Raw genomic sequence first — 21779 nt, 5'->3', positions numbered from 1 at the left:
TGAACAACAGTCCATATTTTAACGTCATCTGGGCTAACATTCATACTTCTTGGCACCTGTCAGTTAATTTTTATCTACTTTTCAAATTTCTTTCGTGTGTGACATTTGAGATCATCGAGTTGCAGTACAGACACATAAACTAATTCAGTTGATATAAAATGCGTTTGACGGCAAAATTTCAGATTACCAGAGGGATCGTTCAACGATCCCGATAGGTAATCTTGATTGTGTTAGAATAAAATGTAGCGACGACCCTAAGGGTGTAGACACATTTTATTTTAAGCTTTTTTAAAGACCAAACAAAAAATAGGGGTGTGGTAAACTACCTTTCTCTTAAGACCTGTAGACGCCCCCCATTTTCAGACTTCTTTTCAGCGGAAGGTGTTTGTACAGGTCCAATTACAATGGAGAAACAATTCTAGTTTAACTTCTCTCTCCAAAAACCTCCAAACAAAACAACACAATGCAGAAAAAACAACAAACGAGAGAATTACGACCATAAGGGCAGAGAAAAACCAGACTTTAACCACAGACAACGAAGTGGAAGACTGCGATAAGCCCCATAAGACTGAGAGGACGCTCAGGGGCGATGCTCGTGACTGCCACCAGGTTCGCGTCGTATGTTCTAGGCCCGTTTCTTAAGGAATTTTATTATGTCCCTACTGATTAGATGCTTTACACACCCTGGGTTTGTGAGGAAACTATTGCATCCAATTTTTTTATTTTTATTTCTTAATCACCTGTAGCCCTTTTTAAAATCCCTTGAATTATTTTATAATTTATGTATAACTTAGCGGTTAGGAAATAAATTAATGTTCAACACACCCTTTTCAACAATTTTTTCTTCTATTTATTATAAATCGTGAAGCGCTGTACTTATATCTCAAATCGGAATAAAGCCTAAATTGGGCGCGAATTGGTAGGGGCATAAGTTATAGTCTAGCACTCAGTGGCACTCCGTTGTCTGTGGTGAGAGCAAGTAGCAGAGGTATTAGTAGATATAAATTTTTTTTTTCATACCTGACCAATTAATACTCTGTTGTATAAATTGGAGATGCCAAAGTGCTTTGTAGTCGGTTGCCGTAATGGACCGAAAAAATTATGTTTAGATAGGTCTGCAGTGTTTAATGCAGATATTCATCAAATAAAGCCAAGATTTTTTTACATCCCTAAAGATGAAACATCAAGAAAAACGTGGGAAAAAAACCTGCCTAATAGTGAAATTCAACTGAAAACCACATCAAGAGTGTGTGAGGAGCACTTTGTACCCGAAGATATCATCAAATGTGATGAAACCATTATTGATGGGAAAGTGCATTCCATTCCACGACAAAATTGGAAATTGAAAATAGGTGCTTACCCAAGAATCTTTCCATGTAAGTGTTAATTTCTGCTTCAAGGCTATGTGTGTTATTCATTATTTCACCTTTTTATTCACATAGCGTCAGCAACATCTGTAGTACCATTGGTACAAAGAAAACCCCCTTTGGAAAGAAAGCCGCTCAGTGACATTACAAGTACGTACAAAGGATTTTGTCCTTCACATATGAAACCTGCAAAAAAAAAAGAAAGACTCGCAGCTGTCACAAAGAACACTGTTCAAGAGATTGAAGTTGGTGTTGTTGAATCCTTAACCGTTCCTCAATTGGAAGTAACTGATTGTTAAATAAATTGTGCTAATATGTGCACAATAATATGTAAATTGTGCGCGAAGTGCAAGAGTTTCAAACCCAGTCAATGTAGTTGTTTTCTAGTTTGATTAATTATTTAATTTCTAGTTTTCTCCAAAAAAAATTATAACGTAGATGTTTATCACATGTAATTTATTTCTGTATCACAATCAGTTGATGTTTATAATAACAATTTAATCATCGCCGATTAAATTTTGTAATTTTTTTTGTCTTCATTCTTGCGTGTGCTTCAGTTTTTTTTTTCAACAATAGCAATCATTTTTTTTTTTGCAAAACATTGAAATCGTAAAATAAGGTACTGGAAGATGACAGCTGTCATCAGCTCTTTTTGGTGTACCGTACAACCAATTAATGGTAATTTTTCGGCAGATAATGTAACCAAGACAGCCTCAAAGGCGTCTTTTAGGAATACACGATTTCCTTTTGTTAAGTTTAAAAAAGCTTCTTCGACTTTACAAATTAACTGGAACATGGTGGAAGAAGCGAAAATTAACTTTCCTTTTTTCTTGATTTTAGTTAATTGGGCAGCCGAAAATTGGGGGGGGAGTTCTTCTGGACTCACATCAACCGATTCCAGACAATGTTTGCAAAACGAAGAATTAGTTGTTTTCCCCTTTTTCCTGTATGAGTGAACTAAGTATCCACATATGTAATACATAATGTCGCAATCATGGATGTTCATTTTAGATTCATCAAGGTTTAGTGAAGTGCTGTCTTCTTCGGAATTGATTGCCGCAACATTGGAAAAATTGATTTCCCGTTCTATTCCTTTTAAAAGAATGTCTCTAAAGTATTCTTTCTTTTCCTTCATTTCCTTCTTGTTGTTGTTAAAATTTATCTTCATCCATGTATGGTACGATGTCAGTACTTCACTTTTTTCCTCTTCTTCCTCACAGTTTGAACCCCGCAAAAATTGTTTTGTTGGGTAATAGAGTGTTAGAAGTCCAAACAACTCCAAAAACGAAGTCACCGTAGGCTTATCGCCACATCGCCCACTCATTCTTATAATTCCAAACAAGCGCTAGAACATGAAAAAAAATTATGAATTGATTTCTCGAAAATTTCTTTAAACATAACATACTTCAATGCAGTCTTGATTTAGCTTGCCAGTTAACACATACTTGTAATTCTCTTTTAAGAGAAGTCCAACAATGTCTACAGTACTCAGGATAGTGACTCGGAGGCCGTTGAGAGTCACCTTTGACAGAAACGGTTCGTAAATAACTTTTTTTTTTTTTCCACAGGTGGATATTTTTTTTTTCGGAAACACTTCCTGGCCAAGAACCAGCACACTCTAAATCAATTGTTTCCATCTCATAATTTTCCAAAATTTGACGCTCAGGTTGCTTAGGCAGCAGATCCGTGCACACTTCTAAAAGAACTTCATCTTCGAAAATGTCTTCTCCTAATAATCCACAAGAGGCTTCTTCAGTCTCCTCAAGACACTTATATAAATTAGACAGAATCTAGAATCCAAAAATGAATGAACCAAAAAATGACAAATGGAAACGTGTTTCAGTACATACTGAATGGCGCCCTGAATCACCAACCCAATTTTTATTTGTAATTCCGTCGATTGGACGACGGGCATTCATGACATCAAATGAATCATTAAGTAACCTTATGAGTTCTTCAAGCGGCTCACTGCCAGAAAATTTTGAGGACAACTTGGAGTCTTTGTCAGTACGGTACCGTTGTAAACCATCAGCTACAGATTTCGATAAAACCTAAAACAATAAAGTTAGTACAGTTGATAAACACATTGTGTTTTACATTAATAGTACAGCTCTCACTTGAACTGCCAGTTTGACGCTCATTCTTTGGAAAGTATTTGGAAACAAATGGACGGGTTTCAATTTTGGTACAACAGACAACCCAGTGCTACCTCTGACTTCGTCGTATTTAAATAATGCCAAAAGATGAGAGAATTTTATAGTTTTCCCGGATACCTATACAAACAGTATATTATTAGTTGTAATACTTAAAAAAAGAAACATAATGAAATACCTGAACCTCCTTATGATTGTAAATATGATTACGGATGCATTTAAACAAATGTGGAACATCACGCAGGAAATAAATGTCAGAATCAGCTACCGGATGCTTCATGGAGTTGCTCAGCAATACATCATCTGTTGTGCACCCTGATATACCAAATAGGTTCCAAAGTCTGTTGTTTGTTTGAGATCCGTCGCAAACTGTTGATAATACTCTTGCGTTGTTTTCCTCCAGCAAGATTAAAGCTTTTAGTATTATTTTTTGTAATTGTTCTCCGGAAGCGGCATTTTTTTATGCAAATACGGCAATAGGTTGAATCCATTTTGATTTATATGGCCGAAAGATTAGTACCAAAGCATGGTCTGCTAGATCTGGAATTTCCAAAGGATCTTGTTGTTCAGTAGAAAATTCTTCGTTGTCTTCCTGCCATTCTTCGTCTAAGGCTGAATTTTCATTCTCACGTTCTTCTTCGCAAGCGTTTAGGTACGTAAACCCTTTAAACTTGAATGAATGTTTGTCAAAATGTATGTCTTGAATAATAGACATCTCATCCCACATTAGGGATCCATATCTTTCTGCAAGCGGTTTGTTCGCGAAATGTTTTCTTATACAGTACCCACACAAAGTTTGGAAACACGACGAGTTTTTCCGCGCTTTTAACACGGCGGCTTACGGGCCGAAGTGTCTGCCTTTTTTACGCGATAACTCACGTTTGAGTTATCGCAAAGCAAATCCAAAAAAATCCTCTTGTTGAGGAAAGAATTTCCTTTCACCATGAATTTTTTGAAATGTTTGTGAATAGAAGTTTAGCCCCAAAGTCATAGGTATAAAGTTTGGAAACATCGGCGCGCTCGCCATATGTTTCCATGCTAAAGTGTATGTTACTGAAAAAATTATTAAAAATTCCAATTTATGAATTTTTACTTGAAACTTTTACAAACGGTAGGCGACATAGTCGTCTACATTTTGACAAAGTTTCAATTTTTTTTGATGAAAGGCTAATTTTGCTGATTTTTAAAATAAACAATGCCGATCAATCTTTCGTGGCGAGGGGACGAAATCCTAGCCCGGGGGAAGAATGGAAGGGAAAAGCAAAAGGGGAAGAAAGGGGGAACAGAATTTCCGACGTACGTTTTATTAAAAAAATCGGCAAAGATCAGCCTTTCATTAAAAAAAAATTAAACTTTGTCAAAATGTAGATGACTATGTCGTCTACCGTTTGTAAAAGTTTCAAGTAAAAATTCCTATATTGGAATTTTTAATAATTTTTTCAGTAACATACACTTTAGCATGGAAACATATGGCGAGCGCGCCGATGTTTCCAAACTTTATACCTATGACTTTGGGGCTAAACTTCTATTCACAAAAATTTCAAAAAATTCATGGTGAAAGGAAATTCTTTCCTAAACAAGAGGATTTTTTTGGATTTGCTTTGCGATAACTCAAACGTGAGTTATCGCGTAAAAAAGGCAGACACTTCGGCCCGTAAGCCGCCGTGTTAAAAGCGCGGAAAAACTCGTCGTGTTTCCAAACTTTGTGTGGGTAGTGTACATTCCAATGAAAAATCATTGAATCCAAACTCTGACTTTAAGCTACTAGTAATCTTTCGCAATGTATCGCGGCAAGGCAAGGGAAGAATGTTGTTCAGCCGAAGGTGTTCATACGTTGCCGGGCTCTTCACTCTTATAAGTATGCACTCTAACAACCATTCAACCTCGTATTTCATATCTTTCTTTTTCTTATCAACACACCTGGATTTGGCGATAATTGTCTTGACAACCAATTTCTCCTAAGAGTAACAAAGAGATGTCATTAAAAATTTGTACTGTTTACTGATGTATTAAGTTTAAATGACAAAATATGTAACGCATATCCCACTAATTGTAGAAAATAATTGATTGAAAACTATTACTTTCTAACGTAAATAAGGTTTCAGAGGTGAAAGTCATAGTGTAGGTCATACCATCAAAGGTTTCAAGAAGAAGTAAAAAACAGAACACAAAATGTTCGATTGTCAAAATAATAAATGAATTAATGACAGTATACCTTGTCATTAAGGTTGTCCAAGTTCATGTTGTTGTAGTTGACACTTGCTATCTTCATACGGAGTTGTTTAATCTCTGTTTTTAGTGCCTAATACGTTTCGAAATAATAAACTATAATGTTAAGAAATAAAAAAAGATCATGTCTGTCATACCAAAATTTCTTCGTTCTTCTTTTTAAGTATAATCTTCAATTTTAATTCTTTTTTGGTTTTCGCAGCTACTTTCCGTGATAGTTGTTTCACAGTCAAATACATATGGTTGATTTTAGTATGTAAGTTGATTGTCTTTCGTCTTTTAAATTGCATTTTCATTGCCTTGTCCAGACATTTGCAATTTCTACATGGCTTCACTGACCCAGTTTCAGGAATAATGAGGGTGCATCTGGAAATGTAACAATACCAGTTAAAAACATGTAAAGTGGTAACAAATAATGATTATCTAAATGAAAAAACTTACTTATCAGCACGCCAAACTCCGTCAACTAATTTTCCATTGCGGATTAAACCATTTGATTGGTTTAAATGTTTTTCTTTATCATTTTTGATTCCAGGGCAAATTCTTCTATTATGAAGATTTCTTAATAGTTCTTCAACTTGTGCCAATGAATTGAACGAGTTTTTATTCTCAGCTGTTTCAGTTAGCTCACGATTGATGATTGTTTGTTTGAAACTTCGATTTGTAAAATCCACAGAAGCAAGTTTTTGAATGGTAACTGTGTTTACGATTTCTTGAATATCAAAGTAATTAACACAACCATCAATTATGCTTCCCCTTTTCCACGTACTTGCTGGAAGTGTTATGCTGTCTATATCACTTTGCAGGAAACAGACATTGGTCTCTAACAATGCAGCTTCAGTTACTTCCAATTGAGGAACGGTTAAGGATTCAACAACACCAACTTCAATCTCTTGAACAGTGTTCTTTGTGACAGCTGCGAGTCTTTCTTTTTTTTTTGCAGGTTTCATATGTGAAGGACAAAATCCTTTGTACGTACTTGTAATGTCACTGAGTGGCTTTCTTTCCAAAGGGGGTTTTCTTTGTACCAATGGTACTACAGATGTTGCTGACGCTATGTGAATAAAAATGTGAAATAATGAATAACACACATAGCCTTGAAGCAGAAATTAACACTTACATGGAAAGATTCTTGGGTAAGCACCTATTTTCAATTTCCAATTTTGTCGTGGAATGGAATGCACTTTCCCATCAATAATGGTTTCATCACATTTGATGATATCTTCGGGTACAAAGTGCTCCTCACACACTCTTGATGTGGTTTTCAGTTGCATTTCACTATTAGGCAGGTTTTTTTCCCACGTTTTTCTTGATGTTTCATCTTTAGGGATGTAAAAAAATCTTGGCTTTATTTGATGAATATCTGCATTAAACACTGCAGACCTATCTAAACATAATTTTTTCGGCCCATTACGGCAACCGACTACAAAGCACTTTGGCATCTCCAATTTATACAACAGAGTATTAATTGGTCAGGTATGAAAAAAAAAATTTATATCTACTAATACCTCTGCTACTTGCTCTCACCACAGACAACGGAGTGTCACTGAGTGCTAGACTATAACTTATGCCCCTACCAATTCGCGCCCAATTTAGGCTTTATTCCGATTTGAGATATAAGTACAGCGCTTCACGATTTATAATAAATAGAAGAAAAAATTGTTGAAAAGGGTGTGTTGAACATTAATTTATTTCCTAACCGCTAAGTTATACATAAATTATAAAATAATTCAAAGGATTTTACAAAGGGCTACAGGTGATTAAGAAATAAAAATAAAAAAATTGGATGCAATAGTTTCCTCACAAACCCCGGGTGTGTAAAGCATCTGATCAGTAGGGACATAATAAAATTCTTTAAGAAACGGGCCTAGAACATACGACGCGAACCTGGTGGCAGTCACGAGCATCGCCCTTTGTCCAGTATAGGCGATCGCAGTCTTCCACTTCGTTGTCTGTGCTTTAACTTCGATCAAGGGAAAAAAACTCATTTTCAAAATTTCTAGCGGTCACAACAAATTAAATAGAAAAAAGAGAAAAAACAAGCAAAGAGAAAATTGACAGCGGTTGCCAGTTGCGGTGCTCTTTCTTCTTGCGACGCTGCCCGGCTCGGCTGTCCGTCGCCCGTCTCGCGCTAATTTCTTCTGAAACTGCTCTTTAAAAACGCGTCAAGTTTGGATGTTTTCCTCTTCCTCTAGCAACACTAAGGACTCCTGTCTTACGTCCACGCATCTGCTGACTTCTGCATGTCCCAAAAAAAAGATTTTTCAAATTATGACGTATAGTGTTTCGGATCTTTTTTTTGGGGGGTGGGGGAGGCCTGAAGATCAGATACCGATAAGTGGTCAACTACAAACCTAAAGATTAGATCAGATAGTCGAAATAAATGCAAAAAAAAAAGATAGAAGATACTATCTACAAAAATACCGATCAGATACTTTTTTTTTCATATTTTTTTTTACCCCTGAGGATCAGATAAGATCAAATAAGATACTTGCACGTCCTCTGCAACCAACCATGTTAATATCCTAGAAAATATTGTATATTACTCACAAGTCGCAATACAATAAAACCAAGGTCATCAACAAATACATACCGTCACAAGATGTAACTTAAACAGTGATAAATGAAGCAATGAAATGAAGTTCCTTGATGAAAAGAGGAATAGATATAGCAAATAAATAATAAGGATACTACAGAGCGAAAAATACCTGTTTGAACAGACAAATGCTTTTCCTAGACAGGACACTTGAACAATTAGGCTGCGAATGCTCAACAAATCCTGAAACCAACAGATTAGTAAAACATGAGCATTAAGCAACCACCTTAATGAACAGTTATGAAAGTTATACTCTTAATTCCATGCTCCACTTTAACGGTGTGTGTAGAACTCTTCTATTTAGCCCTTCCCAAGAACAAAAACAAAAGAAAAACGACTGCCGTGTGCTCGCCCTGCCACCGAGGCCCCCAAACCTCAGAACTCTTTTAGCTCTAGCCCAGTCAAGATGTCTGCCTCTTCAGAGGAATCAAGTGCCTCAGTTTTACGAGCACGAGCTCTGTATTCTAACAATCCTGATTTTGTCACTCAACATTCGGTTGATTCTCGTGTTACTGGTGGTGATACCGTAAATGAGATGGCACATAGTGAACCTAATAGGTCTTCTGAGCCTGAGACTCCATCGAGTCGCGATCGTGAAACACGTGGTCGGCATGGTAAGAGGCGCTCTCACTTGAAATCACGTTCTCCCTCAAGAACACCCTCTTGATCTCGCTGTCCTATTAACAGGCAAGTTGACCCTATCGCTTCGGTGTTCAACATCTCTCGTTCAAAGACACGCGAAGTACGTAAATGAGTAGTCCAAGGGCTATCTAAAGAAATGGCTAAATCGGTCCGAGAGAAGTACAAGCCCTCTTCCGAGGGATCTTTTGATTTAACATGCCCGAAATTGGATGAAGCTATGGCTCGTCGTTGGATGAATGCCAGAAATCTTACAAAGCTGAACGATTTTCAAGAGAAATCTTTGAAATCTCTCCAAGATCAGATGCTCCGACTCCGACCCCCTCCAGATTCCGACCCTTCCTTTACTGTTAGAACCAACTGAAGCCGGAAAACCCGTTAACTGATGGCATAGAATCAGGTCTTCGTTTGTTGGGCGCAGCATTTGTCAATGTATCAAAACTGAGACGTGCCAACGTGTTATGCAATGTGGCCCCAAATCTGTCTCCTCTGTTGAAGGACCCACGTGTTTTTTCGTTTCGCGAATCGGAGCGCCTTTTCGGCGATAAGTTCATTGATGCCATGGTTAAAGAGATTGATACTGACGACAAGATTGCAAAAATTGGACGCAGTGGCGGTTCGTCTAACTAACAATATCGTGGAACTTTATATCGGCGCAAAGGCGACCGTAACCAAAGCTACAATGGTGGCAATGGATATAGCAGTGGCTACGTTGAGAAGGGATACAGAAAAAACTTCAACGGCAAATTGTGACAGTCTGCTAGTTTCGACGCCAAACAGCAATGTCATAACTACAATAACACGTACGAAAATTTTCTTCCTCTGGAGTCTGATATAGTCATGTCGAACGTTAGTGGCCAAATAACTCGCTTCGCCGATGCTTGCCATCTTCTTACGGATGACCATTGGGTCTTAGATATTATCACAAACGACTATGCTTTAGAATTTATAGAGCCACCAATTCGGCAGCTCATTCCCCCTGATTGTGTCATGTCTAAAGAAATGGATATGGTCTGTGAAAAAGAAGTAAAATCATTACTATCAAAAGGTGCAGAGGTTGTGGCGAAGACGGCCAACCAACCCGAGGGAGGCTTTATCAGTAATATATTCACTATCCTAAAAAAATTAGGCGGCATGAGGCCTTTTCTTAACCTGAAGCATTTAAATAAATTTATTATGTACAAACACTTTAAAATGGAAGGGCTCGCGTGTGTTAAACATATCATTCAACCCGGGGATCAGATGGTAAAGCTAGATTTACAGGACGCCTATTTTCTATTCGCCGTGACGCCGGAGCCTCGCAAATTTCTTCGTTTTTCTGGAAAAACGTCCTGTATGAATATACATGTTTACCCTTTCGCCTCTCTTCAGCGCCTGGAATATTTACCAAGCTTCTGAAGCCTGTGGCTGCTCATATTCGTGGATTAGGTATCCGTTTGGTAATTTATTTTGATGACTTGCTTATTTTGAATAATTCCATTTCCGATGTGCTTTGTGATTTGAGAATTGTCATTGATTTTTTTAATTCTCTAGGGTTTATAATTAATTTTCAAAAATCGATTATTGATCCTCAACAGAAAATTGAATATCTGGGTATGATAATTGATTCAAACGCCCTTCAATTTTCTCTCCCTGTCGAAAAAGTGAACTCGATTAGGAATCTCTGTGAAAACGCTTACGCCAAAACATGTCCGGGCAAGTCAAGCTGAGAGATCTTGCGAAGATTATGGGGAATTTTTCCTTTGCGATTCCTACCGTTCCCTTCGCTCAGGGCCATTTTCGTAAGCTACAATCCTTTTTCCTATCCCAGTCTCAAGGAAACCTAAATAAATATGTCTCTCTTTCTATCGAGGCAATGGGCGACCTTCAATGGTGGGCATCTAATTTAATGACCTCGAACGGAAAATCCTTTTGTTCATTCAACCCTGATCTTGTTATTTTTTCAGACGCTTTTCTCCGTGGTTGGTGCGCAGTGTGTGAGGGTTCCCGAGCTAGAGGGCCATGGACGTTGGAAGATCAAGCACGCCATATAGATGAATTAGAGTTATAAGCCACACTCTTTGAATTGCAAATTTGTACGCGTTATTCCCGTTCAATTTCAGTTAATATTTTTTTTGACAATTCTACGGCGGTCGCCTACATTAATAAGTGCGGAGGCACACGTTCAACATCTTTATTTTCACTTGCGACAGATATTGGTCATTGGTGTGAGGATCGAGACATAGCTATCATGGCCTCTCATTTATCGGGGTCACTTAATTTCGTTGCAGACGAGGAGTCAAGATCGTCGCTGGACTCCAGCGACTGGATGCTACTCGCAGACGAGTTCAAGAAGCTGCAAAAAATTTGGAGTATGGACATAGATCTGTTCGCAGCCGCATGGAACAGACAGCTTCCGAAGTTTGTCTCATGGCTCCCTCAGCCGAAAGCACTCGCAGTGAACGCATTATCACTCAATTGGCGGGGAATCCGGGGCTATGCGTTTCCCCCTTTTGTACTAATCTCACGGATTTTAGCCAAAATCCGGAGAGAGGGAGCCGAACTGGTGATGGTCTGCCCCCTTTGGCCATCACAAGTATGGTTCCCTCTCCTGCTACAACAATCGATCGATTTTCCACGAATTTTCCCGCTGAGCTCTCACCTCATTCATTCGCCCACTCTGGAACCACACCCGCTGTTACAGTCCAACAAATTCTTATTATCCGCTTGGATGTTGTCAGACGACGACTCAAGGATAAGGGACTTTCAGACGAAGTTATTAAAATCTTGCTGGAAAACAACCGTACAACCACGGCAGCTACTTATCAGTCGTCGTGGAAAAGCTGGATTAATTGGAACAACAAACGGGATTCAGATCCCTTGTTTCCTTCTTTAAATTCAATTTTGCAATTTTTAACTGACTCATTTAACTCCGGAAAGTCTTATAGTTCCCTCAACATTCACCGCTCGATGTTGTCATCAACTTTGGAGGCCGTAGATGACCATAAGATTGGAGAACACCTTTTAGTTGTGCAACTTTTAAAAGGTTGCTTTAATCTTAATCTACCTCAACCGCGTTATAACATCTTTTGGGACCCTGATGTAGTTCTAAAGCACTTTGATTTACTAGGTGAAAATAGAAACCTCAGTTTAACAATTCTTTCACGTAAGCTAGCAATATTATTGGCGCTTTCCACGGTCTCCCGTGTTTCAGAAATTTGATCCATATTGTAACGTGGGGAGTTACTTGAAGACCCGGGTAGTGACTAAGACAGGTTTATTCACCGTACACGTACAGTATGATGCACAAAAAGGTGTACACTGATTTGTTTTTAAAAAGCCATCTCTGGGTAGAAAATATTAATAGTTTACCCTTTTAAGGAGAGGTAGGGCGGTTTTGGCGCAAAATTGGTAAAAAAAGGTAATATCAGTCCAGACACCTTTTATTTTGCCCTAGGTATTAAATATCTGGAAAAGTGTAGACTGTATCATCGGTAGACTCCGCTACCCCCCGGATAAGTAGAACTAATTTTGCAATACAAAATAGAGTCTTTCCATTACTTGTTATTGTCATTATCGGGTCGGGTAATCGGGTGGCCTATGGAAACACAAAATTATTTTATCAGTATGCTAGCTGTGAATTATCAAGTTGTTAGTGGCTTGTTGGATACGTTTCCGTCTGCGACGCGGGAGATCCGCGTTCTAGACTTGGATGAGTTAACTGTTTACTTAATAATTGCGTTCATGAAAAAAATGTAATTGCTTAAGAATTAAATAATCTTTAATCGTATATAAATAATTTTTTCGAAATTTTAAATATTATATATCTCATCAAAATTTTATATAATTACATTCATCAGTTAGATTTGCTCTGAATACTTGTAACGCAAACAAGCTTTGAACGCGGAACTCCCGCGTCGCCGATGGAAACGTATCCAATAAGCCACTAGCAAATAGTAACAAATAACTAGCATACTGATAAAAATAATTTGGTGTTTCCATACGCTACCCGATTACCCGACCCGATAATGACAATAACGAGTAATGGAAAGACTCTATTTTGTATTGCAAAAATTGTTCTACTTAGTCGGGGGGTAGGGGAGTCTACCGATAAACAGTCTACACTTTTTCCCAGACATTTCATACCTAGGGCAAAAAAAAAGTGTCTGGACTGACATTACCCAACCCCCTTATGATGATTTTGCGCCAAAACCACCCTACCTCTCCTTAAAAAGGTAAACTATTAATATTTTTTACCCACAGATGGCTTTTTCAAAATAAATCGGTGTTCACCTTTTTGTGCAGGATACTGTACATAACACTACAACAGATATAAGTAGACTGGCCCTACAGCAAGGGAAACGTACGAGTATTCATGCTTTTGGAGAACAGAAGTTGTTGTGGGAAATCTCTAGGAACAAGACTGCCGGAAATCTCGGATAGGATTGCGGGAAATATCCAATAAAAGATCGCGGACATGACGATCGAGTCCATAGTCTCAATAACCGCGACAATATCCTTTCGCTCAATTAAATTTTCACCAAGCGCGGTAAATTTTTCGTTTTCACGCCTGAAAAAATCTCAGAAGTCGGGTTCTCTTAAATCATGCACTCTGCCTAGGTTCGACGGCTTACGTTGCTCAGTAGCTTGCCTCGAAAGTTATATTCACGCTACTAAAAACTTATGAACCCCTGATACCTCTGCTTTATTTATTTCGATAAAGCGAAGCTCACAAACTCATTGGCTCGTCAACTCTGGGTCGTTGGATTAAGATGTGTCTGACCGATGCTGGTTTAGAACCGGACACCTTTTCTGCACATTGAACTCGGGGTGCAGTCGCCTCCAAAGCGATTAAACAAGGAGTTCCCATTCAATCGGTTCTTCTTTCAGCCAATTGGGCAAAAAAATCAACTTTTCAAAAATTCTACCATCGCGATTTGAACCCTTTTTCTGTGGACGAGGCAGTATTGACACAAACAAGTTTTGATCCCGGTCTTTGAAATCACCGTTAAAGTGGAGCATGGAATTAAGAGTATAATTGGAAATTGCACTTCGGCCTTTGTCTTCGTGCAATTGTAATTATGCGAATAATGTAATGCGAGACTTTATCGGTCCAAATTTCCCACCACCACCTCCCTTCTAATATTTAATGCTCTGTTTGTGTTTGTTTTATTTTCAGTTTCAGAGGTAAAAGAGGTTTCAACAAAGGATTTGGTGGCAACCGCAACTGAATAATTCTTCATGACGGCCCTTCAATCAAGAAATCACAAGTCCGTCTCAATTTCATTTTTCATTTTCAAAACTTGTTTGTTTGTTTATGTTAAAGAATTCTGAGGTTTGGGGGGGGGGGCGGCGGCAGGGCGAGCGCGTGGCCGTCGTTTTTCTTTTGTTGTTGTTCTTGGGAAGAGCTAATTAGAAGAGTTCTACACACACCGTTAAAGTCTCGCATTACATTATTCGCATAATTACAATTGCTACGTGCAATTTCCAATTAGAGACGAAAATCAAATAGAAATTACCCAAGATCACAAAATAGAAATTACTAGTAGGGGAAAGTGGGGTCAATTGGGACACTTTTTGGTTTTTCGTATCTCTTGAAAACAAAACTGAAAAATTTAACATAAAAACTATATAGGATTGTAGCCTACTATCTCAGCTAATAAGCAGTATTTTTTTATGAGAAAAAATTAAGTTAAGGTGTAGTAAATTGTAAAAAACTAAGGTTACTTTTTGTGTTTCAATTGCATGGTAGCAGGGCAATTGAAACGGTGCGTCGACGCAGTTGCAACGTGGGGTTTCCCATAAGGAAGCTTCTTTATACCCTCATAAAATCAAAATCACTATATAGACCAAGATCGGATGCTGAGTTGCCAAGGCTGAATTCCGACCTGGGGTATTTTTCCTCTCAGGCCCTATAGGAGGGAAATGAAAAATGATATATTTAATTAAGTTGTAGTTAGTTTTATTACAAAATCTTTTGGAATCGTGTACTATACCTCTGTGCTGATATAATACAAAATATTTTATCTCCAAAAAAGCTATTATTTTTCCAGGAACTTTTTTGAAAGGTACTTGTTTACAATGTACCGTAGCAGACGTAAAGAAATTGACTGTGACTAGTGACTGTAGTGTCAAACTGTTTTAGTTTTTTATGTCATGAGTAGTGTAGTTTGTGATGTCGGTAATGAGTTATTTGACACAATTAGTCTTTTTAAGTTATCTGATTATGCTGAAGGACTTATTCATAAGGAAAAAGAAATTTACTTAGAAAAACTGTGTAAGTGCAATGTAGACTGTCCCTACGTACTGCCAAAAGAAATGTGGCAGAAAACTATCAGTGTTATTGAAAAGTTTTTACCACCTATAAGAGAGCATGAGCTTTACATGTATTTAATTGCAAGACAGAGCAGGGATACAAAAATGTAACTTAATGCAATCAAGACCATACATGAAGCAATCAAGTACGTGGAAAGTGGTTGGGTCTCTGCGCTCTCAGCAATCCATTTGGAGGATGGCAAAGTTCTTGTACCTTGTACCTGACCATGAAGAATTTTTATTTCCCTCAGGAGTCATTGTTGGAACGCTGTTACTTGAATAAAGTTTCCTTTTTTGACAGATTCTTCTTGTTTCTTCAGACACTTCTTCTCCCTTGCGTGACGTATTGAGATCCGCGATTTTATTTTATAAGAGCCTAGCAATATTGAATAAAAAGAGGATTAATAATAAAATGTATTAGTAACTTTTTATTTTACTTACTACTGAACGTCTGGGGTGTGTGTCTAACCATTGATTTTCCTTTGCAGTGCAAGGTAGTGATGTAGCACTAATTACACTGTAAAGAACTGCACAAACATGACAGCAAACACCACCAAGCCTGCAATGAAACGTAAGGTAGTTTGTTAGTTAAATGTTGCTTTATGCTATGAATTATGAACACATAACTCACCCAGCTGTACACTGGCAATGGCCAGCAATTATGGTTTTATTGCTACTAATACTTACCCAAGGCATCAGTTCCTTTTTTCTAAGAGACTGTGAGTGGTGAACTTGTGCTTTTACAAGAACTTTGCCATCCTCCAAATGGATTGCTGAGAGCGCATAGACCCAACCACTTTCCACGTAATTGATTGCTTCATGTATGGTCTTGATTGCATTAAATTGCATTTTTGTATCCCTGCTCCGTCTTGCAATTAAATACATGTAAAGCTCATGCTCTCTTATAGGTGGTAAAAACTTTTCAATAACACTGATAGTTTTCTGCCACATTTCTTTTGGCAGTACGTAGGGACAGTCTACATTGCACTTGCACAGTTTTTCTAAGTAAATTTCTTTTTCCTTATGAATAAATCCTTTAGCATAATTAGATAACTTAAAAAGACTAATTGTGTCAAATAACTCATTACCGACATCACAAACTACACTACTCATGACATAAAAAACAAAAACAGTTTGACACTACAGTTACTAGTCACAGTCAATCACTTTACGTATGCTACGGTACATTGTAAACAAGTACCTTTCAAAAAGTTTCCTGGAAAAATAACAGCTTTTTAGGAGATAAAATATTTTGTATTATATCAGCACAGAGGTATAGTACACGATTCCAAAAGATTTCGTAATAAAACTAACTACAACTTAATTAAATATATTATTTTTCATTTCCCTCCTATAGGGCCCGAGAGGAAAAATACCCCAGGTTGGAATTCAGCCTTGGCAACTCAGCATCCGATCTTGGTCTATCTCAGAAGCCAGAACTGTTAGTGGGATCAAATTTTACCATTAGGTACGTTGCGATTTACAGATTTTTAAAACATGCTTATGGTATTTCGTACTTAAGTTTAAAATATTTGAATAATTAAATTTTTAAAAATCCCATTAAGCTACATGCTTTTTCAAATAGATCCTAAACAGTGCAAGTATTATAGTTGTGTTAATATGATGATTTACATTTGTTGAAATGAATTACATGAAATATTTGCAAAAAAATGCACCCACTCACGGACAGGGAATATTAACAAAGTGTTTCAATTGCCCCACAATAGGGTCATCGTTAAATTTAATTATTTAAAATTATTTAATAATGCAGGAAAAAAAATAATGACATTAAGACATCGAAAAATAAATTTCAAATCGTTTAAAACTAATTTTTTTATTAAAGCGTACCATTTTAGGGTTCAAAACAAAAAAATTAAAAAAGCAAAATTAATAGACGAAGTACAAAATTTTTTTTTCGGGATAACTTAAAATGTTTTAAATAAAAAAACTCGCAAATTTTTTTAAACTTGTTATCCCCGTCATTCTAATAACCCTAATTTTTTCAAGAAAATTCCTCTGATATGGCGCAAGAAACAATTTTTGTTTCAATTGCCCTGTGTGTCAATTGACCCCACTCTCCTCTAGAAGGATGGTGGATCACAGAAACGTTTTTACACGTCACATTAATTTGCTACAGTAGAGCAGTAAAACATCCTACGTTGCACGTTCTCCACAAATGCGGAAATCTCATTTGTGTCGAATTTGGTCTGCTGCGGCTGCAGCGTCTTATGGAGAAACCAACTTCTTCATGTTAAAAAATAAGTTTTCATAAATATAATTAAGATTTTCCCCTTTTTCTTCCTAGCAGTGGGTACCCTGTTCATTTTTTCATTTCTCAATTTTCTTTCTATCCCTAGTTCTATCTGGTTTATTTTTATTTAGCTATTGTTTGTGAATGGTTTGTTGTTCATCCCCTTGTAGCAGACGAATTTCTGGCAGCAAACGAAATTCTTCGGCTAAAAGATACGAGCAACTTAGAAAAAAAAATAACGTTTCTTCCTGGTCGATAAAGATACTGAAAAAGATATAAAAAATATCTGATCTTATCTGATCTGATTGGATCTTTTCAGAAAGATCCAAAACACTGATGACGTAACATAAATGGAGATAGGAAGGGCATGGGTTTGGGAGACGAACCCTTGAGGTTGTCGCTACATTTTATTCTAACACAATCAAGATTACTTATCGGGATCGTTGAACGATCCCTCTGGTAATCTGAAATTTTGTGTCGAAATTCATTTCGCTAGACTCTAAAGGTGATTTTAAAGCTTACGGCATAGATTTTAATTTTTATTCTGTCTTACGACAATCTGAGCTGGAGCCCTATTATAGAAGCGGTTGAACGTTGCTTCATGGGCACAGCTCCCGGTGCCACGAATCGCCTCAACCGGTGCGCCTTCAATAACCGCTCTGGAAGCTGCTGCACTTCTCATGGAGTGTGCTCCGAAGTTTGTCGTATCGACGCCCGCTTTTCCCAGCATGGATTTGATCCAACGACTCACAGTATTAGACGATAATGGCTTATGCAGTTTAATTAGCGCAATCAACAATCTAGACTCCCCCGACGCTGGTCTAAATTTCTCCATACGTTCCATAAACTTCCTCAACGCGCCGACTGGGCATAATTTAGCATCCGGGCTACTCGCTATCTCGAAAGATTTTAGTGGCCCACACCGCTGGGTCTTTCTCAGCCGATCCAAGGAAAACTTTACTCCTTTCTGCGTAAATTTGATGGATTGGAAACTGATAGCTGTCACCCCCGCCACCCTCATCCAGGGCTATCAGGGTGACCAGATTGCTCGTAAAAACTTTCAATGAAAAATTTCGATTTTCTCCTAACAAACCCATAAACGACGACAAATTCTCCGGGTTCCATATCTCGCTATACTTAGGTTGTGGCGGAATTAGCTGATGACATCCCTTCATCAATCTGAATACTAGGGGTACTCGCCTAGCGCTAGGCCATCGACCGAGTCCATTGTTTTGACGACATCGAGCGATGAGCGTTCCATCCAATCCCCTTCTCTCAAAAGGTAACGCGCCGAGCCGAGATTTTCCATCTTAAAGTGCTCATACCTTATGAATTTGTTCAACGGTTTGAGATTCACGATCGGCCGAAAACCATCCGCCTTTTTTGGGATGACGAAGAGAGCGCAAAAAAAACCATCGGAATTAGTGCCCTTAACCTCCACCACGTCTCTTTTTTCAATAACTCCTTAACTTCCAGATCGCACACTTATAACATGTCCTCGGACATTGGAACAGGCAACGGCCTTCTAAACTGCTTTGGATGCTCTAAAACATCAAATTTAACCCCGCTCGTCACACAATCTAGCATCCAAACATCGTCTGTAATTTTACTCCAACTACCAACGAAATCCAAAATACGCACTCCTACTATAACGATGTGATCCTTCTTACAATTAACGCAAGCTTTAGGAGAATCAGAAGGACTGAACGCCACATACCTTTCTCCGCCTCTCAGCTAATACTTAGCTGGTGCCGCCCTCTCCCTTCTTCCGTCCGACCTCTGTCTCTCTTCTGGATAATAGCGAATCGCCTCCGATCTTCTCGGTTTTAATACCCTGGTGGATGGATCTGTATGGCTCGTCTTCCTAACGCCGGCTCTCGCCCACTCCCTTGTCGCCGACAAGTTGGCCAAAGTGACATCTTGTGTTGCCTCTTTCAACATCGATTGCAAAAAGGCGTCCGTAAAAAGGAGCTCTACGGCCTCCTTTCCAGAGACATAAGCACTGGGTGAGGACAGGAGATATTGGAATGCCGGGTCCACTAGCGACACCACTGAACGTCTTCTCCGTTGAGAAATGGGGTGAAAAGGTCTTCCCCATTGTTTCAGGATCGCCTGTGCCGCACTTTTGGCCTGAACTTTCACTTCACCTTCGCCGAGAGAACATATCTTGGTGTAAAAATTAATGAGAGGCGGTGCTATATCCATGATCTTAAGCTGCTTGGTTATAAGTGCTTCTTCCGCTGCGCTGACTGTCCTCGAGCGATTACGGTCTTTTCCCCGACGTGACATAATGCTGTCGGGCTTTGGGGGTTTGATTGAGAAAGACTTGTCTTCAAAACCAAGTGCAAATTTCTTGGAAATGGCCTTAGATTCATCCGCCAACAAACCATGGACCAGCCAGTTACTAATCTCTTCCGTGATCTCCTTTGAAACGAAAATTGGCTCATCGGAGCCACTAGCGACATTGGACGGTCCTGCCTGGCTTGCATGTTCAGGAAACACCTCGACGGGCTTAGTCTTAACTTTCTGCTTCTTCTTCTGCGATGATTTCGGCAACCAGGAACGATCGGTTGGCATGCGCTCAGGGTATTCCGCCTTCTTCTGCTCTGATTCTCCATCGTCACTAACGTCCTCTTCTACCTCAACATCTTCTTCTTCTCCCTCGCTTCTACGCTTCCTCTTTCTCTGATCTACTCGTTCTGCTCTTGGTTTCTCTAGTCGCTCTTCTCTTCGTCTCTCTGCTCGCTCTGCTCTTGGTCTCTCCACTTGATCGTAAATTTCTTCATCGACATAGCTTGGTCTACTCGAAACTTCTCTAAACTCTCTATCTTGATAATAACGATCATCATACCTTTCGTCGTACTGCTGATCTTCGAATCTTCCACTTGGACGACGGTTACGGTACTCGAAATGGTCATGTGGTAGAGTATAGAAGACGGGCCAGCACCCCACTGGTCCCAAAATGGGACACGATCTCTTTCCGAAAACTTGTACTCGTCGTACCGACCACGCGGTCGCCTATCCCATCCCTCCATTCTACCATCAAAATCACGATTTTCTTGATCTCTATTAATTCTAGCTACGGCCCGTGGATCCCACGAATAACGCTCCTGTCCACCGTAGTAATCACTTGGACCTGACATCTTTACTGTTCAAGAGCAGAAAAAAGTCTGAAAATGGGGGGGCGGGTAGATTTTTTTTACTATGGTTGACCCTACCGCAGCGCGATTATTATAAAAAAGCGTGAAAAACTAAACTAAAATTTAATTTTTTTATCAATCCGCTAATTTTTTTTTAACGGCATGTCTATTTTATGAAATAAGAGTCTCTGTTTCACTTACTAAGTAATTTTGAAAAGGATCGGAAATATCCTTGGGGTACCGCAACCCGCCGCAACAGAAAAAATCTTACACAATTCAGTTTTTTCTGTGTTTTGTGTGCCCACGGTCCTTAGCCCCAGAGTGCTGAAGGGTCGCACGAGTCGCGCGTGGTCTCCAAAATGGTAGTCAGTTCCCTGTTACCCTTAGAATAGCTGATTATCTTTTTATAGTGTGTAAACCAGTTCTATATGAGCATCAGAATTGAAAGCCAACAAGAAGAGTTGATAAAACTCTTGCTGAAAAGGAGAAGAAACGAGCTAAGAGGCAGAAGACAGCCCAATTGGCAGAGTCAAAAAGAGCTTAAATTCAAACAATAACGCAAGAGCAAGATATTAATTTCAGTGACAGTTCTTCCAGCAACGACGACGGCGTGCTAGAAAAAAAGAGTTCACGCTTCTTAGACTAAGAAAAAGGCCCTCGACTATTCCTCTAGCTGTACCTGCCAAAACACTTGTTAAAGCAATCAGTTAAGTATCAGTTAGTCGAGGTTTGAGTGTTAGAGATCAAACAGTCGTGGTTGTTTCTGTTGTTAAAGCAGCTAGTGGAGATATCAACGACTTAAATCTGTCAACTTCTTCAACATGGCGAAGTAATAAGTCTGCTCAAACGGAAGAACATGCTGTAATAAAATCTAACTGGGTACAGCCGGAGCATGTTGTCCTTCACTGGGACTCTAAATTCATTAAGTATAAATAATTAAAATAAAAATATTGCCGCGTAACGTCGTAACTGAAACCTAATCACATAATTTAATAGGGATAATTGCGGCGAAGGAAGCGAAAGAGTAGCAATACTCGTTAGTGGATTTGGCTTGCAACAACCTAAATTATTGGGAGCGCCAATAAAACCCAAAGCGACTGGTGAAGCTCA

At 38.7% G+C, this 21779-nt stretch overlaps 3 protein-coding genes and 2 pseudogenes across 3 annotated transcripts; 1 reads left to right on the top strand and 4 right to left on the bottom strand.

Moving 5' to 3' along the window:
• Nucleotides 1-968: 968 nt before the first annotated feature.
• Nucleotides 969-1751, top strand: LOC116923249. Its single transcript, XM_045173600.1, has 2 exons — nt 969-1376; nt 1443-1751. Exons 1-2 carry the CDS (start codon nt 1055-1057, stop codon nt 1664-1666), a joined length of 546 nt encoding a protein of 181 aa, XP_045029535.1. The 5' UTR covers nt 969-1054; the 3' UTR covers nt 1667-1751.
• A 1766-nt stretch (nt 1752-3517) lies between these two features.
• On the bottom strand, nt 3518-4235 carry LOC116933376 (annotated as a pseudogene).
• Nucleotides 4236-4845: 610 nt separating this feature from the next.
• On the bottom strand, nt 4846-7255 carry LOC116934359. Its single transcript, XM_045174514.1, has 6 exons — nt 6870-7255; nt 6191-6803; nt 6049-6115; nt 5736-5822; nt 5241-5478; nt 4846-4850 (listed from the first exon to the last, which is right to left on the bottom strand). The coding sequence occupies exons 1-6, from the start codon at nt 7189-7191 to the stop codon at nt 4846-4848; spliced, it is 1332 nt and encodes a 443-aa protein (XP_045030449.1). The 5' UTR covers nt 7192-7255.
• Nucleotides 7256-15327: 8072 nt separating this feature from the next.
• LOC123466503 lies at nt 15328-16397 on the bottom strand. The gene is made up of 3 exons (XM_045173453.1): nt 15910-16397; nt 15720-15837; nt 15328-15654 (listed from the first exon to the last, which is right to left on the bottom strand). The coding sequence occupies exons 1-3, from the start codon at nt 16389-16391 to the stop codon at nt 15640-15642; spliced, it is 615 nt and encodes a 204-aa protein (XP_045029388.1). The 5' UTR covers nt 16392-16397; the 3' UTR covers nt 15328-15639.
• Nucleotides 16398-19014: 2617 nt separating this feature from the next.
• Nucleotides 19015-20672, bottom strand: LOC116923314 (annotated as a pseudogene).
• Between the last annotated feature and the right edge of the window lie 1107 nt (nt 20673-21779).

This window comes from Daphnia magna, linkage group LG5, assembly GCF_020631705.1.
Source record: "Daphnia magna isolate NIES linkage group LG5, ASM2063170v1.1, whole genome shotgun sequence".
Lineage (NCBI taxonomy): Eukaryota > Metazoa > Arthropoda > Branchiopoda > Diplostraca > Daphniidae > Daphnia > Daphnia magna.
The sequence above is the reverse complement of the archived record's forward strand: the minus strand, read 5'-3'. Positions and strand labels throughout refer to the sequence as shown.